General features: G+C 40.8%; 1 protein-coding gene across 1 annotated transcript in view; it reads right to left on the bottom strand.

Annotated features, from left to right (window-relative positions):
• Positions 1-8,376: 8,376 nt before the first annotated feature.
• The window catches only part of plpp2b (phospholipid phosphatase 2b), a 36,720-nt gene continuing 29,202 nt past the window's right edge, over positions 8,377-15,894 (bottom strand). Inside the window, exons 5-6 of the mRNA XM_089001323.1 lie at positions 14,913-15,089; positions 8,377-11,148 (exon numbers count right to left, since the gene is read on the bottom strand). Of these exons, the coding sequence (XP_088857449.1) occupies positions 11,002-11,148; positions 14,913-15,089 (324 nt within the window). The 3' untranslated portion in view covers positions 8,377-11,001. The remainder of the gene's footprint in view (positions 11,149-14,912; positions 15,090-15,894) is intronic.

Here is a 15,894-nt window from a genome sequence, read left to right as displayed (position 1 = left end):
GGGGGTGTTAAAATAATATAGATAATGGAAAAAAGATAAGCGAAGGATACACATGTATATTGCTAGTGGCAGGTCAGGTGAAGCTTTGTGTGTGTATGCGTTGGCCAGGCTCCAGCGGTTAAATAGTTTCTCTTATCCGCACAAGGGACGAGGCATCAGAGTCAAACAAACAACGCAAGGAGAGTTTTGGTTTTATTTGGAAGAGTGTCAAGGCGACTAAGATCTTGGCGGCGTACGTATGCCGAGTGTGAGTAAACGCGTTGAGCCGCATGCTGGCCAAAACAATAGAAAGGAGGAGGTGGAGAAGGAGGCCTGCATATCTTCACAATCACAACTCGAAGCGTTGGAATGCAGAGAGAATACGGGGAGGCTTTGAACAAGGCCAGTTGGACTCCCACAGACCTCGGCAGATGACTTCATCCGGTGTGATGTGAACAAAGAAGGCAAAAGGGTGTCACGGCGGGATTGACACAATGAGCGGCTTTCGTCATTTGAACCTTGGGTGGTGCCGTTGCATTTGATTCTTGCATATAATGTCCACTCCATCTTTTATTTGCATACTGTCGCAAACACACAACATGGCTGACAAGTCATTGTTTATCATCCCCATCCGCAGTCATGGAATCATGGAATAAAGTAAAATCAACTCATTGGGCAGTTAAAGGACAACCGACATCACTTTTTTGTTTCCTAACATCAGAAAAACGTTTATAGCATCTAAAATGCCCAAAACACGCAGTATGATATTTTTAGTCAAATGCAAAACACCAATAACAATGACTTAAAGTGTGCTGAAAAAAAATTAAACTGGAAGTGGCCAGTTTAGGAAGGTCCCTCCCTCTTGTTCATGACGTCACGCCAGGATGTATTGCCTTGCTCGAGTATCAAAACAATGGCTTCAGATTCGGCCTTCTTGTTACTCATCCAGTTATGAATATGATTCAAATAGTTCTGAAGAGGAAAGCATACATGTTTGCAACCGATTAAAGAATTTATTCAGTGTCATTTTGAGGCAAACGAGGGGGGGGGGGGTGTCGCACCCAAAACAGGCAGAAGATGGCGACAAAGCTCTGTGTGGAAATTGGCTCAACATTTTTGTCACAACACACAAGGATTCACCATCGCGTTATTTATGTGTTTTCCTTCTAATTTCGCCATCAACACGGATCAACACGAAGTTTTCAGACCAAACAAAGTACCCAAAATGCATTGTGTGTCGCTTTCTCGGTCAGGGGCGTTCCTTCTGTGACGTGACGTGAGGACTCGTCACCAACTCAAGAACAAGACTTCCAGAATATTCAGCGCAAGTCTTAAAACGTAAAATATAGCTATATGTGGTGGAATCTTTGTAAAATACACTCAGTAGAAGTCATTTGAAGTGATTTTACAAATTATGGACAAAACTTGTCCGTAGGCGTCGGTTGTCCTTCAATGGTACAGTTAAAAAAGAAATAAAACACTTGGCACATAACCAGAATGTGTGAACACATCAGTGAGTAATAGAACACATCCTTTAAGTAATTCACTGCCAGACAATGTGCAAAAATGTGTCCACGCTAGTGGACACATTTTTGTCATTATGACTGGAATTCCAATATAAATATATATAACTATTCAATGTAGCATAAGAAACCTTAAATTCTCTTCTTTTATCAGAAAAAAAGAATTAAGTCCTAAATTATATGTGTCCGGAGTTATGAGCTTGAAATGAGGGCGGCTGTTCAAAATAGAATGTAATACAGACATATTGGTTTATATAGCGCTTTAACAACAGCTGATGCTAGGACATAGCGCTAACATGGGAAAAAAGGAAAGGCTGCCCCCTTATGGAAGGGAAAAAAACATTGCCAGAGGTCTGGCCAACGCTTTATCGGCACCCAAGTAAGATAAAAAATGAAACCCCAAATAATTTGGGAATGGCGCTCTACGTCATATTTTCAATTCCCGAATAAATTTGTGAATGGCAGTGATTGAGTGAAATCAAGGTTTCACTGTAATATACGTCTGCGCAAACTGAGCAGAAAGGCAGTGAGGCCACCCCAAAAAAAATCCATTGCATTTAATTACTGCTTCGGTGGTTCTCGCCGTCGCCACGTGACATCGTTTACTACAGTCTCTTGAATTAACAGGAGACGCTCGGTCGGGATGTTTCCCAATTTAACCAGGAATTATAAATTGAGTCTTCACTCCATAAAAGTCCATAAAACAAGCGCAGAGTGAGACAAAAATATATACAATGAAAACAAAAACCGCATAGCTCTGAAAATTATGATTTCATGCAAATACTGTCCAGAATTTTTTTTCTTCTGATTTTCAGATTACTCGTTGCAAAACATAGTTGGAAATGGTCCAACGATAAACACATATGCTAACGTTAGCTCACACGATACGTGACCCTGAACCCTGATTACTGCAGCCCTAGACTCCGCAGTCTCCACGAGGTTGCAGTGCCCCGTTTTAAAAAGCTGTTGAGCGCTTCGGTTTCGGCACTGCACTTTGTAGCGACTCTGGCGCTGCCCCCCCCCCCCTCCCATTTTTCCCGGTGTCTTTAAGATAGGGTCAAGAATGGCAGGAAGACAAGGCCATCGCACAGTTACGTGGTGAAATCCCCCTTCCCCTGTCGCCTCCTCCCCGCTGCAAACCTCACCCCACCCCCCACACTCATGGAACCTTCCACCTCCCACATTCCCCCTTCCGCGCTGTCCCTCATCAGACAAGCTGGGTGTCAGAGCAGAGACACGGCGTAGTGATTTATTGGTCTCAGATCCTCGGGGACACAACCTCAACCCCACCCTGATGCAAGCCCCCCCCCCCACCCCTGTACCCCCACATACACACACATGCAGCATCCGACTCCTCCCCTCTCCCATTGCATGGACCCTTAGGGAAAAGAAGGGGGTAATGACCCACATCAGCAGCAGCTTGTACACACACACACACACACACACACACACACACACACACACACACACACACACACACACGCACACACACGCAAATACACACACAACAACAAATAAATACCCACAGCGACCCACTCTTTCTAACACACACACACACACACACACACACACACACACGCACACACACACGCACACACACACGCACGCAAATACACACACAACAACAAATAAATACCCACAGCGACCCACTCTTTCTAACACACACACGCGCACGCCCACGGCCATCTAAATGAGGGTCCTCAGGAATTCCATCGCGAAGGCCCCCCTAACGTTGTTTTCTACGCTTCAGAGGCACTTCATTTCAATGACAACACTTATTCATAGCTTAATTCTGTTCTTTTTTTTTGCTGTCTCCAGAACGAGCCTCATCGTCGCAAAGGGTGAGATGAATTTCTTTCATCAAACGTTACAATGGAGTGAGTGACATACTGCAGTCTTGCAAAGGGGAGGTTGACCTTGAGCTCCAAAGATGCATCTTAGCAATAATATAAGCAACGAAGAGGAAAGTTAGAACAAAATTAATTTTCTGAAGGTTTGCTTTTTTATGTTTGGCACCACTTTTCCCCCAATGCAAAAAATAGCAAATTACCATCACCATCATGTCAAGTATAGATCATCTGAAAAATGCTAAAATAAACCCCAAATCGCAATTTCACAACAAAATGCCATCTGAAAACTTTTCAATGTGTTTATACCCACGACAGAAACCCAGAACACGTTTCACTATTGCTGAGTGAAACTGAATTTGGGTTACATAAAAGCATTCACTTGCTAATACACCTCACGGCGATTGGCCACGGTTGTCACTAATCTCATACGAACATACGGCAACAAAGAGATTTCATTTAAAAAATATTAAAGGACAACCGACGTCTTCGGACAAGTTGTGTCCATAATTTGTAAAATGGCTTCAAATGACTTCTACTGAGCGTATTTTACAAAGATTACACCGCATATAGCTATGTTTTACGTTTTAAGACTCTCGTTGAATATTCAGTCCGAGTCCGTACGTGACGTCACTAAAGGACCGCCCCATGACCGTGAAAAAGACGCATTGTAGCGGTCCTTCCATCACGTCAATGTATTTTGCTGTACTTGTTTGGTGTGGTTACCTCGTGTTGCACCCAAAAGCCGCCAGAAGGCCAGAAGAGGGCGTCCAAGCGCCATATAAGTAATTTATCAGCCTGTGGAAACAGAGGGGGCCACAGGAGGTCGCCATTTTGTGCCTCTTTTTTTCGTTGAGACATCTCCCCTCAATGTTGCCTCATAATGGCACGGAATAAATTATTTAATAGATTGCAAACATGTATGCTTTCCTCTTCAGAACTATTTGAATCATATTCATAACTGGATGTGTAACAAGAAAGCATATTATCTGAATCTGAAGCCATTGTTTTGATTCTCCAGCAATGCAATACGTCTTCGCGTGTCGTCACGAACTGGTGGCTGAAAAGGCCTAATTCGCAGCTCAATTTTTTTGCAGATTTTGGACACTTTAAGTCATTTTTATTGGTGTTTTGCATTTGACTAAAAATATCATATTGTGTGTTTTGGGTATTTTAGATGCTATAAAACGTTTTTCTGATGTCAGTTAAAAAACAAAAAAGTGACGTCGGTTGTCCTTTAAATACTGTATACAGATTCCACCGGTTAACAATCTTGGGTGTCAAAAGTAGGCCAACACTTTTAATATGATTTATTAGGGAGGAAGGGTGATGAGGAGGGTGGGAAGGAAAGTGGGAAAGGAAGAAAACTGAAGTGGGAAAGGGACAAAAATTGATGCAGGGAAGGATAGAGCCTGATTGTTTTAACAGAAAGGAAGAAAGAAGGAAAAGCGAGTTGTGAAAGAGTGAAAGGAAGAATAAAGGACGGAATATAAGAAGAGGAGACATGTCATTTACTTAGGTTACAGATCTCAAACATTCAACCCATTGAGATTACAGGCGAGAGTGTAGAGTGGGAAATTAAAGAAACTCCACTGACGTTCAGTAGTCGACACTACGTCCACTGATATATGGTTTGTTTACCTGCTGAAGTTGTGGGTAAAGTGAACTCCATTTTGTTGGTGTGACGTTAGACATAGGGCCAAAACCAACTGTTTGGTTGCTCATGAGCGCGTTTCACCGTTGCCGGACATGTTTTGCGACATTCCACAACACAGGAATGCGCGTTTACGGCAGAATACTGTATTTGCACACGAACGCCACTGTATGTCGCCAAAGCACTGTCCAAGGAAGCATACAGTGGCGAGGACTTGTTCTCTCGTTTAATAACCAAACAAGTATGAAAAAACGTGTATATTTGTGAGGACGGGAGCCTCATGATCCCCCCTACGAACCCAATTCCTCTCCCACGCAGACATGTGAAACACTGAAGGGACGCGTGCACGAAAATAGCTCAGTAGCGATGTCCATAAAAGAAAATTAAAGCTGTGCTTGCATCTTCAGTACAAGCCAGATAATACAAATGAAAACCTTTGACTTAAAATACTGAACTTCTTGTGTTTTTTTTGTACACAAAACAACAAACATTTCATTATTTAAAACAAATCCTAAAAATCAGTTATTCTTGCAACATTACAATACAGGTATTTAAAAAATATCAATGGAAGTACAACTTTATACACTGTATATTTGTGTGAAAATAAAATGTGCTTACATTTTATTTAAATACACTGTCCAAAAAGATCAAACATATGAAGTGGGAGGATACTGATTCACTGTGGTGACGACCCCTGAGCGGAAAAGCCGAAAGTGAAAGAAGTACAGGATCCTCATAAGATTATATGCCAAATGCTAAGTATATGCCAAAAAACTCACAGAGAGACAAACAAAAACAAGGATGTATCAGGGTGGAACTTGTGGGGGCGTCTTGAAGGCTGAAGTGATTATCATTAGCACGAAAATAACAAATAATGATGTACTCAATGAAATAACAGTGAGAGTATAACAAACAAAACAAATTGGGACAACCTTAATCTGTTAAATCTGGTTGTATTTCACATTATATTGTATTTTCAGTACAATATTTTAGCATTTATTGTTTTCAATACTTCTTTTTTATTGACATTATATATGCCATACATTCTAATGGAATCATGATTGAAGTACATTTACACCCGACGTTAATGTTGGAACGGTAGATAACATTGCAGTGGCTAGAAGAAGATGCAGGATTGTGGGTCAGGATTGTGACTAGGACATGGAGAGTCAAGTATTTCTTTTTTTTTTTAGAGATGAATGATTTTGGAAAAACAACCCTCAAAAAGTTCCAAAAAACATTACTTGGACATGATAGTCAAGAGATATATCGAAATATGATGTACAGTACTGTACAGAGTTTATGTGCACTAAAATACAATATGAATACAATCTTATTTTATTTTGCATTTTATATAGGATGAAGTAAACATTTAATACAGTTACTGCAAAGCACATATCTCAAAGGAAAGTAGAAAACCCAGTTTCCATTTTAAAGCATCAATTAACCAAGGAGTCTTCTTTTACTTTTACTTTTTTGTGTGTGTGTTTTCGTAGGTCCAGGTTAATTATTTTTCACCTTGAAGACTTGCCAAATTGAATACTTGCCAGATGTTTGGGAAGCCACGTGAAGCGGTCGAACTCCTTTGCCTCTTTTACAGACATTTGATCCCTCACTGGGTGTGTGTGGGAGACGCATGTTGACAAAGTGTGGGTGAAAGTAGTACACAAGCAGTAGTATCCACAAACAGCCCCTCCCTGATCATTAAAATACATCTGACAGTACAGTTATTCACATGAATGGTTGTGAGGGCGGAAAGCCCCAAAAGCTGAAGAGTGGGCACTTTGAAGTGGCTAGAAACTCCAATCAGTGACAGAGGAACGACTACGTACGGCTCCTTGGAACTCTTTGGCAAACTGAAGTTGGCTGACAAGCATCCGCACCCAATTGTTTGTTACGAGGGCGTAGTAATGCGGCGCTCAACCTGAGTCATCCTCCTTTTCTGACACGGCTTCAATACTTCTCAGGTCAGCTCGCCGCAGCAGAGAATCTTCAAGTGTGCTTCAAGCAGCAATACTACAGTGAATCACATGTTGAGTCCGGTTTGTTCCGTAATACGGCCAGAAATTATTTGAGATGGTCCGGCCGCTTCCTTTCAGAGCTCGTCCGGTGGTTCTGCTGCTTGCAGACATGTTTTCATATTAAATGATTTAACCAATCACAGTTGAGCTGTCTTTGTTGCCAGGCAGCGTCAAAGGAAAAAAAAAAACATCTGCCTTGAGGTCTTTACTGTTTGTTCTTCAGGCCCTCAAAGACAAAAAATAAGATGAAGATGCTATTGAAGGGAGAAACCTCCAAAAAACACCAGTAACTGAAAGAGGCTGCAGTAAAGGCCTGGAAAAACATTTAAAACGAAGACCGCTTCATGCAGTCATTGCGAGTGAGGGTTATGCCATAAAATATAAACTATTATTTAGTTTAAGCTTATTTAATAATATCCATTCCAAGACTTTTGGAGGGGGACTGGATGTATGGCCTCGCCCCGCCCTTGAGTACCGTGAGCAACACACCCCAGTGTTATTTACCTCACTGTTCCCCAAGTGTTTTTTTTAACCTTCTGCCATTCATAAAGGATTCATAACAGCAAGATGGAAAGACATTAAACAGTGTAAATACATAAATCACCCAGTGACACCCAAGGCCAAGGGCAGGGAAATGCTGTACCAAGACGGCTCCTTTTCATTGTGTTCTTTCTCTGGTGTTACCAAGTGTAGTACTTCAGGAAAGATTTGGATGGCAGATTCAGAGATGAAGCTTTATTCAACGTTGCTTTTTATCATTTGCAGCCATTTGTGAGGAAAGGAAGCAGATTTTGCCATTAGCGGTTTTTTTTCTTCCATGAAATGTACTGCATGTGCCCGCCCTCACTGGTTTTCTGTTTGAAGGGGACCCGGGCGGACATTTTGAGATTCTATCCCCCTCTACTGTTGGCTAAAAGTTGAAGTCAAAGTGCCATTGGGATCGCCGACAACAGATGGCGACAGAACCCTCAAAATGGAGGCTAGTTTGAGATTCTCTCGCCCTTTAGTGTGAACTAAAAATGTAAGTAAAAGTGCCATGGGGATCTCTGACAGCAGAGGGCGGTATAAACTTCAAAATGGCTGCCTGTCAAGATTCGATCAAACCTGGTGGATTGTCTATTCTATTAAATAGAAGGCAATTGAGTTTCAAAATTCGTGCCTCTTGATATTCTACTGTATGAAAACTTTGAAAAATGTGTGGATTCGTCTTCTTAATAGCGATTGGAGGAATGAAAAACTTTTGGCAGGAACAATGGTGAGGGACAGAAATTGTATAGTTTTCAAACCGGTTCACACTCCAGGCTCTCATCCGCAAATTGGGATCGTTTATGAAAAGAAATAGACAACTAACATAAATTAATGCAGATTAAAAGTTTATTCAAAAATGTACATATAATCACAATATAGAACTTCTAATTACATTGTAACACACACTCAATAGCACCTATTTGAAGGCACACACTGATAAAACGTGGCTGAGAATATTGGCGAGGACTCGAGGTCTCGCACGACACTTCATCTGGAGCAGCACTTTGTGCTACTTTGTCTATTTGACATGATTAGCGGCCACGTTTAGGGTCTTCACCCGGCCCTTCGTCTCATGGCATATCCACCCTTCTTTATTCGGCTTCATAAAAACAGCTGTGTATGTGAGTGTTCACTACGGCGGCCATTTTGTCGCACTGAGGACATCTGGCTTACATTTTGAAACTGAGACAATATGGGTGGGCAAAATATGGCTTGGGGGCCACATAGGGGTGAGTTCCCAGAATCATTTCCTAGAGTCCTAAAACATTTAGGACACCAATTTAGCTCTCTTTTTCACAAAATTTGTGTTAAATGTGTTTATAACATAAAAAATGGTTAATTGTGTGTGTATATATAATTCCAAATATTTGTAAAATAAAAACACATTGATTAATTAGTATGTATTGTATTAAAATTGGTTAATTTATCAGAATTAGAATAAAACAAATGAAAATACCTGTTTTGTATTAAAAATATGCTTTTATATTTTGAAAGAAAAACGTTTAAAACATATATTTGTTAAAACTTTGCATTTTTTATTTCAGGTGTAATGTTAAACTAATACCAAAGGACAAAGTACTGTATTGTAAAACAGTTGTTATGTTATGTAAATGTTCTGCTAGTCACTCATATCTTTACATTTGCAAGTAGATTGTAGATGTGCAAGAATCTCCCAAAACGTTATTTTAATTAATAATACTTGTTTTCATGACTCCTATTTCAAAATATAGTATGGTACACATTCAAAAAACATGTTAACCACATCCTAATCGTTTGTTAGAAATTAAATGTGGCCCCTTAAGCACAAGTTTACCCACCCTTGCTCTACACAAACACAATTATGTGAACATTACAATTATTTACAGATCCATCGTCATCTATTTATCTGTTTCTCCCCCTCTTTCTTGCATTCTAAAAGTAGAGCGTTTACGGCTCAAAGTGGCAAGCACGCTAATTGCACAATAAAAATAGAAAGACTTTCAATAAATTAACGCATTTTCCATTTTTAAAAAATGTGTCTCATCCTTACATTTGACTATAAAATGTTTTTTTAATTGGGCAACATGGTAGTGGTATATGCACAAAGCTTTACAAATGCACACTGCAGTCTGTCCTCACTCATGTGAAATCCACAAGCCACTGAGTAGAAAAAAATCGTCAACTGCACATCCACTTCTTTCAATTCACATGCACACGCACGCACACACAAAAAGGGGAACTAAATAAGATAAGAGCGCAACTGAATTCAATCGAGCAGCTTTTTGATGCAAGTGACACATTTTTTTACTATATGCATACTTACGGAAATTCTGTGTATTAAAATGACATGATTGCAAAATAGCTACTTTTCCTTGCATTCAAATTTGTTCTTGCAAATTTCTATTGTTAAATTCTAGTCATTTTCTTACCTTTGTCTTGTTATACCGGTACTGTTTAAATGCAAAATTAAAAGTGGTCGTTTCTCGAGCAAAATTACAATCTTACTAAAAATGTTTTTTGCTATTAAAGTACAAATACATTCTCAGATTATGATTTTTTTCCCCCTTCCAAATGTCAATTTCTTTTAAACGTATGACGAAAGTGTGCTAAAAGAATGTACAATGAAAATATAAAGTTGTGCATCTCACCAATAAAAAAAAAACAAGTCTTGACATATCTCTGGGTGCTATTTGATTCATTCGCATTTTAAAGTGTAATGACTCAATTTGGTGGTGCGATTGAAATCAATTTTTGTTACGCCTATAATTCTTACATAACATTCTCCCGCCCTCAAAAAGCGACATTACAACAACAAAAACAATCAACATTGTAATTTTTTTCCTGCGATTTAGCAGCTTTTTTGTAAAATAAAAAAAAATGCTCAAAACGATACCACTCACCCCTAAACCGCAACACGTAAGAGGGAGCACATGCTAACTAGCACTTTCTCTTTCAGCTTCAGCTATTTGTGTTCAACTCTCAAATTGTAATGGCCGCGCCGTACTTTTTGTCCCCCCTAATTCTCCACCTGCACGATTGTCTGTAAGGCAAATTTTGTCATGCGCTGTATTGCGCGGGCGTGCCTCGAGAATGATCTGATGAAAGCTCATGCAGTGGTAGTCGTGTGCCTCAAAGAGAATCCAACCCAACGCACAACAAAAACCGACATCGGTACAAGAAGCTGAACTGAGAACGGGTGAATAAACACCAGCGTGTCATCAGCGATCGTGTGGCGCCGCCACGTCATTTCTGAGTCTTTGCCGCGACTTGGTGGCGCATGCATTTCGGACAAGGAGGCGTTACGGAGAGGACGAATCCTCTCGCTCAGTCTAGTGGTAGTGAGAAGCAGATGGGAGGTGAGTGGTTGACTCAAAACGGGAAAGCGACGCACCCGCCGGAGGTCGTTGGGGGGTGCTGGTGGGGTGTGGGTGTTGGGGGTTGGGTACCGTGTGATTTGGCAGCGAGCGGGGTCACACCGGATGACAGTTGTAATGGTTGGGGTGATCTGAGTCGACAAATTGAAGGCTGGGCTTCCTTTCGGGCTCCTCGCTGTCGGCGCATTCGGTTTTGGAGTGGCGCGGCGGACGCTTCTTGAAAAAGTCTGACACAAAGCGCACCTGTGAGGCAAAGCAGAGGGAAAAATTTAAACTGCCGCAGACAACAATAATCACGAATCCACCATGATGAGCTTTCTCGTTAATTTTAGAAACTTACGGGAAAAATATGAGCAAGTAGGGAAAGTTAGTAAAGTGTGATCAAAGTGTGATCAAGTGTGCCTGGCCCGCTCCCTGCGTGGATGTTAACGCACACGCGCACACAGAAAGCGGCGGTCGTCAAGTGCAAAGCCCAGGAGAGAATCTAATTGCATGCAGCACCATGAAGGTCAAAGGTGGACTCTCATTTTCAAAGCATTTACTGATGTGTTCACACATTCTAGTTATGTGCCAAGTGTTTTATTTCTTTTTTAACTCTACCATTAAAGGACAACCAACGTCTCCGGACAAGTTATGTCCATAATTTGTAAAATGGCTTCAAATGACTTCTACTGCGCGTATTTTACAAATATTCCCCCGCATATAGCTATATTTTACGTTTTAAGACTCGCGCTGAATATTCAGGAAGTCTTGTTTTTGAGTCGGTGACGAGTCCGTACGTGACGTCACTAAAGGAACGCCCTCTGACCGAAAAAAAAGCCACATTGTAGCAGTCCTTCCATCACGTCAATGTATTTTGCTGTACTTTTTTGGTCTGGGGACCTCGTGTTGCACCCAACAGACGCCAGAAGAGGGTGTCCAAGCTCCATATAAGGAATTTATCAGCGTGTGGAAACGGAGGTGGCCACAGGAGGTGGCCATTTTGTGCCTCTTTTCTGGTGATCGTTTCTACAGCAATGCAAGACGTCTTGGCGTGACGTCCCAAACTGGGGGCGGGACTTTCTGAAAATGCCCAATTCGCAGCTCAATTTTTTTTGCAGATTTTGGACACTTTAAGTAATTTTTAGTGGTGTTTTGCATTTGAATAAAAATATCATACTGCGTGTTTTGGGTATTTTAGATGCTATAAAACGTTTTTGTGATGTCAGTTTATAAACAAAAAAGTGACGTCGGTTGTCCTTTAAGACGCAAGGAGAAAAAGACATAATATACTATAGAAATAAAAATAGTAAAAATAAAATACTGATATACAGTATCTAGTGATTTTAATCATTCAAAAAATATATTTCATCTTGTCTTCCAAAATTCTGAATGTAAAGTACATTGCTAATTAATTGTAGGTTTTTTTTTGGACAAAAATTGTCTAATGGTAACTTAACCCAATTAAACTTTTAATTTCTTCTCATTACTTTTTTTATGGGGCATATTTTTCCCCTGTAACAGTCCAAATTAATTGACTGAAAACTTCAAAGTTAAAATACAAAACTTTTCACCTTAAAAAAAAAAAACATTTTATTTATAGAATTGCGGGATTGTACTTCTTGGGAAACAATATTTTCTTCCTAACTTCTAATTTTTGTGTGTATGTTTTTCGCTGATTTAGTTAGCGTCGTAAAATTCAACCTTTTTTGTCTTGTATTAATTCACATCTTTTATCCACACTGTTCATTTTTTTCCTGAATGTATTTTTCCTTCTCTTCAATGTTATTTTCTTTTCCTTTTATCCTCAATGAGGACCAGCACCATCCGTCGCAAACACTGTGGTAATTTCCACAAGATGGTGCTGAGTCTCATCCCAAACAATAAAAAGTTCCAGCTGGATGAAGTGAGAAAAATGAATTGGGCTTCGGTCAAGGGTGCGCGTGGATCAAGTCACATTCCTGCTCACTTCCCGTCTAGATGAAGTATAACAGGAAGCAAAAATGAAGCCAACATATTCCTGTGGTGAGAAATGTGTGAAACACGGTTTGATGTGGACAACTCCTCCTCCCCTAAACCCACAAAGTTTTGCTTTTTCTGGAACGCCGGCTGATATTTTCATCACATCTTTAAACGAAACTGATATTAAAAGCAAACGTGGCACATTCTACTAAAAATGTTGAAAAAAAGGGCAGGGGACGAAAATAACAGTGAACTCAGCACATCACAGTATTTCAGCGATATCCCCACCCCCGAATGCGTGATTTTATTCATTTGATCTAGTTTGTTAACCATGTGTTTTATTTCCTGATTTACTACAATAGACATAGCGGCTCTCAGATCAGTGATTAATTGTTATGATACATTTTTTTCAACCCCCCCAAAAAATCTCAAGAGAGGGAATTTGGGGGGGAAACTTGGGGAAAAAAATGATATGAGAATCAAAGGTGCCAAACTGTGGCATAATGTCTTTTTAAGTTGTAATATCTCTCGTTACCACTAAATGGCACTGGTGTCTAATAGCTGTGCTTACAATGGCTCTTAAGCTGCATATACAAGGTAAATAGTTGATGGATTGAAGGTTGAATGTTGGATGGATGCATGGCTTGAGGAACCTGCGATAAGAAGAAACGCAGGAGCGCCGATGCGTACGTAGAACTGTCTCGGCTTGGAATTGAAGCGGATTTATGTTGGACAGGAGATGTGAGACAATGTCTTTTCGTCAATGGATGCTACAGCTGCGTGTTTGCTTTCAACATTTAGCGTGTAGTCTTCTTTTCCTTTTGGCTTTTCCCTTCAAGGGGTCGCAACAGCGAATCAGTGTCCTCCATCTTTAGAGGTTTGATCCGCATGTTTGTTTTGGCCAAGCTTTTAGGTCGGCTGCCCTTCCTGACACAACCCTCTGTATTTATCCGGGCTTGGGACCGGCACAAGAAGACTTTTGTCCCTTTGTGGCTACAGAACAAGCAACTCGCTCAGTAAAAGGCTCCCAAACACAAAATGGTCATCGGCACAGCAACAAATGTCCAAAGTCCACCATGACGTCCCTGATCCACTGCTGAAATGGATGCTTTTGTTTTTCCCAAGATGGCGGCGCGTGAACACACAGCGGCTCCCCTCTCCCGGCAAATTGGCGTTTTCATGTTTATTATGTTTGTTAGAGTCATTATAAGTGCCTGGCACGCTGGGTCAGAGAGGACAGTAATTTCATCTGTGCTGTATGTCATGCATATTCGCATATTTGACAATAAAGCTGACTTTGACTATGAATAGGCCAAATATTTGTACAAAATAATATTAACTCTTTTACTGCTATTCACAAATGTATTCATTTGTTCGGGTTTTGTTTTTTCTTGTTTGGGTGCCGAATAAGTGCTGGCCATGTTCTGGCAATGTTTTTTTTCCCACAAGGGAGAGCATTTCCCTTGTTTCCATGTTAGTGCTTTGTTCCAGCTTCAGCTGTTGTAAAAGTGCTATATAAACCAATATGTATGTATTACATTGAATTGTTGACAGCCGCCCTCATTTCAAGCTCATATAACTCCAGACCCATATAATTTAGGAATTAACTCTTTTTTTTCCAATGAAAGAAGAGAGTCTTAGGTTTCTTACACTGCATTGAATGTTTATGTAGTCCTAGAATTCGAGTGACAATGATAAAAACCATGGCACTGGAGTGGACACAATTTTACACATCATCTGGCAGTGAATGAGTTAATATGCAGGACATAGCACTTCAACAAAATAACATTTTGGAGTGAGTTGATTATTGTGAGTGCACAACTAAAATGCACTTTTGCACTTCAGTTGGTTTCTTATTTAGCCGTTTTTGCTTTCCATGAATAGTTATTATTTATGCAAGTTGTCCTTTTGCACCAGAAAGAAAATAAAAAAACATTTTTTCATAACAAATTCTGCAAGTTTCCATGTACCATATGAGTGGATGTGGGTTCGCTGTACATACAAGCTAGCAGTACCCACATGTCACATTCGTTCTGTCATGATCCACATGATGTTGCAACACTTACATTGAGTATGGCGACGAGAGCTCCCTGCAGCAACCCCACCAGCACGTCGCTCCAGTGGTGCTTGTAATCGGAGACACGCGTGTAGCCTACGTAGACGGCGAACGCCACCAGGAAGAACTGCACGGTGGGCCGCAAGAGTCGCGCCCACTTGGCCACAAGACGGGCTTGCACGTACAGCTGTGGGAGGGGCGTAAACTGGAGTTAATCGGGCACCGCTATCAGCTATTATGTATACATATACAGTGAGACCTCAACTTACGAACACCTTATATTATGAACTTTTCATCTTACGAACGTCAAATTTAACCTTATAATAAGCACTATTTTCATAATACACACCCACCACGGCTGGTCCATCAAGCACACGACTTTCGAATCTGGCGGAGTGATCTTCGGCGGAAGCACACGACCGAACAGCGCTCCAGCCGGCGCTACTTTCCACACCCCCTCTCATTGAATGCACACGTCGCTTGCCTACTTGGAGCTTTTTGCTGATAATTTTACTATGATGGGACCGAAAAAAAATTACCACAGGCTCGTGTTCAGCCCAAGAAGACACAAAGTCGCTGAGAAGAAGGAGATAATTGAAAAACACAAACGTGGTGTGCGTTTGTGTTATTTAGTGGCCGAGCACGGCTATGCTAAATCAACCATTGTTACCATTCTCCGGAACAGAAAAACCATCAAAGGTGCGTCTGTTGCAAAAGGTGTTTCCGTGCTCCCAAAGCGACGGTCTCGGGCAATCGAAGAAGTTGAAAAACTTCTGTTAATTTGGATTAACGAAAAGCAGCGATCCGGCGCCGTAATAAAGGCAATGTTGGCAAAGTGGAATGATGTGCAGGCTTTTACCGAACAGTTGCATCCAGAAAAGACTGGCAATGATAATCATCAACATGATGAACAATAATGTGATACCTCAGCTTCGTAAGACCTTACAAGTCAGAAAGCAACAGGTGTCAATTAAGAGGTTTTTAATCAGCAA

The sequence above is a fragment of the Hippocampus bargibanti genome, linkage group LG07 (assembly GCF_051943395.1).
Source record: "Hippocampus bargibanti isolate YZ-2025 linkage group LG07, ASM5194339v1, whole genome shotgun sequence".
Taxonomy (NCBI): domain Eukaryota; kingdom Metazoa; phylum Chordata; class Actinopteri; order Syngnathiformes; family Syngnathidae; genus Hippocampus; species Hippocampus bargibanti.
Note: the sequence above shows the minus strand (reverse complement) of the source record. Positions and strands in the feature narration are given on the sequence as shown.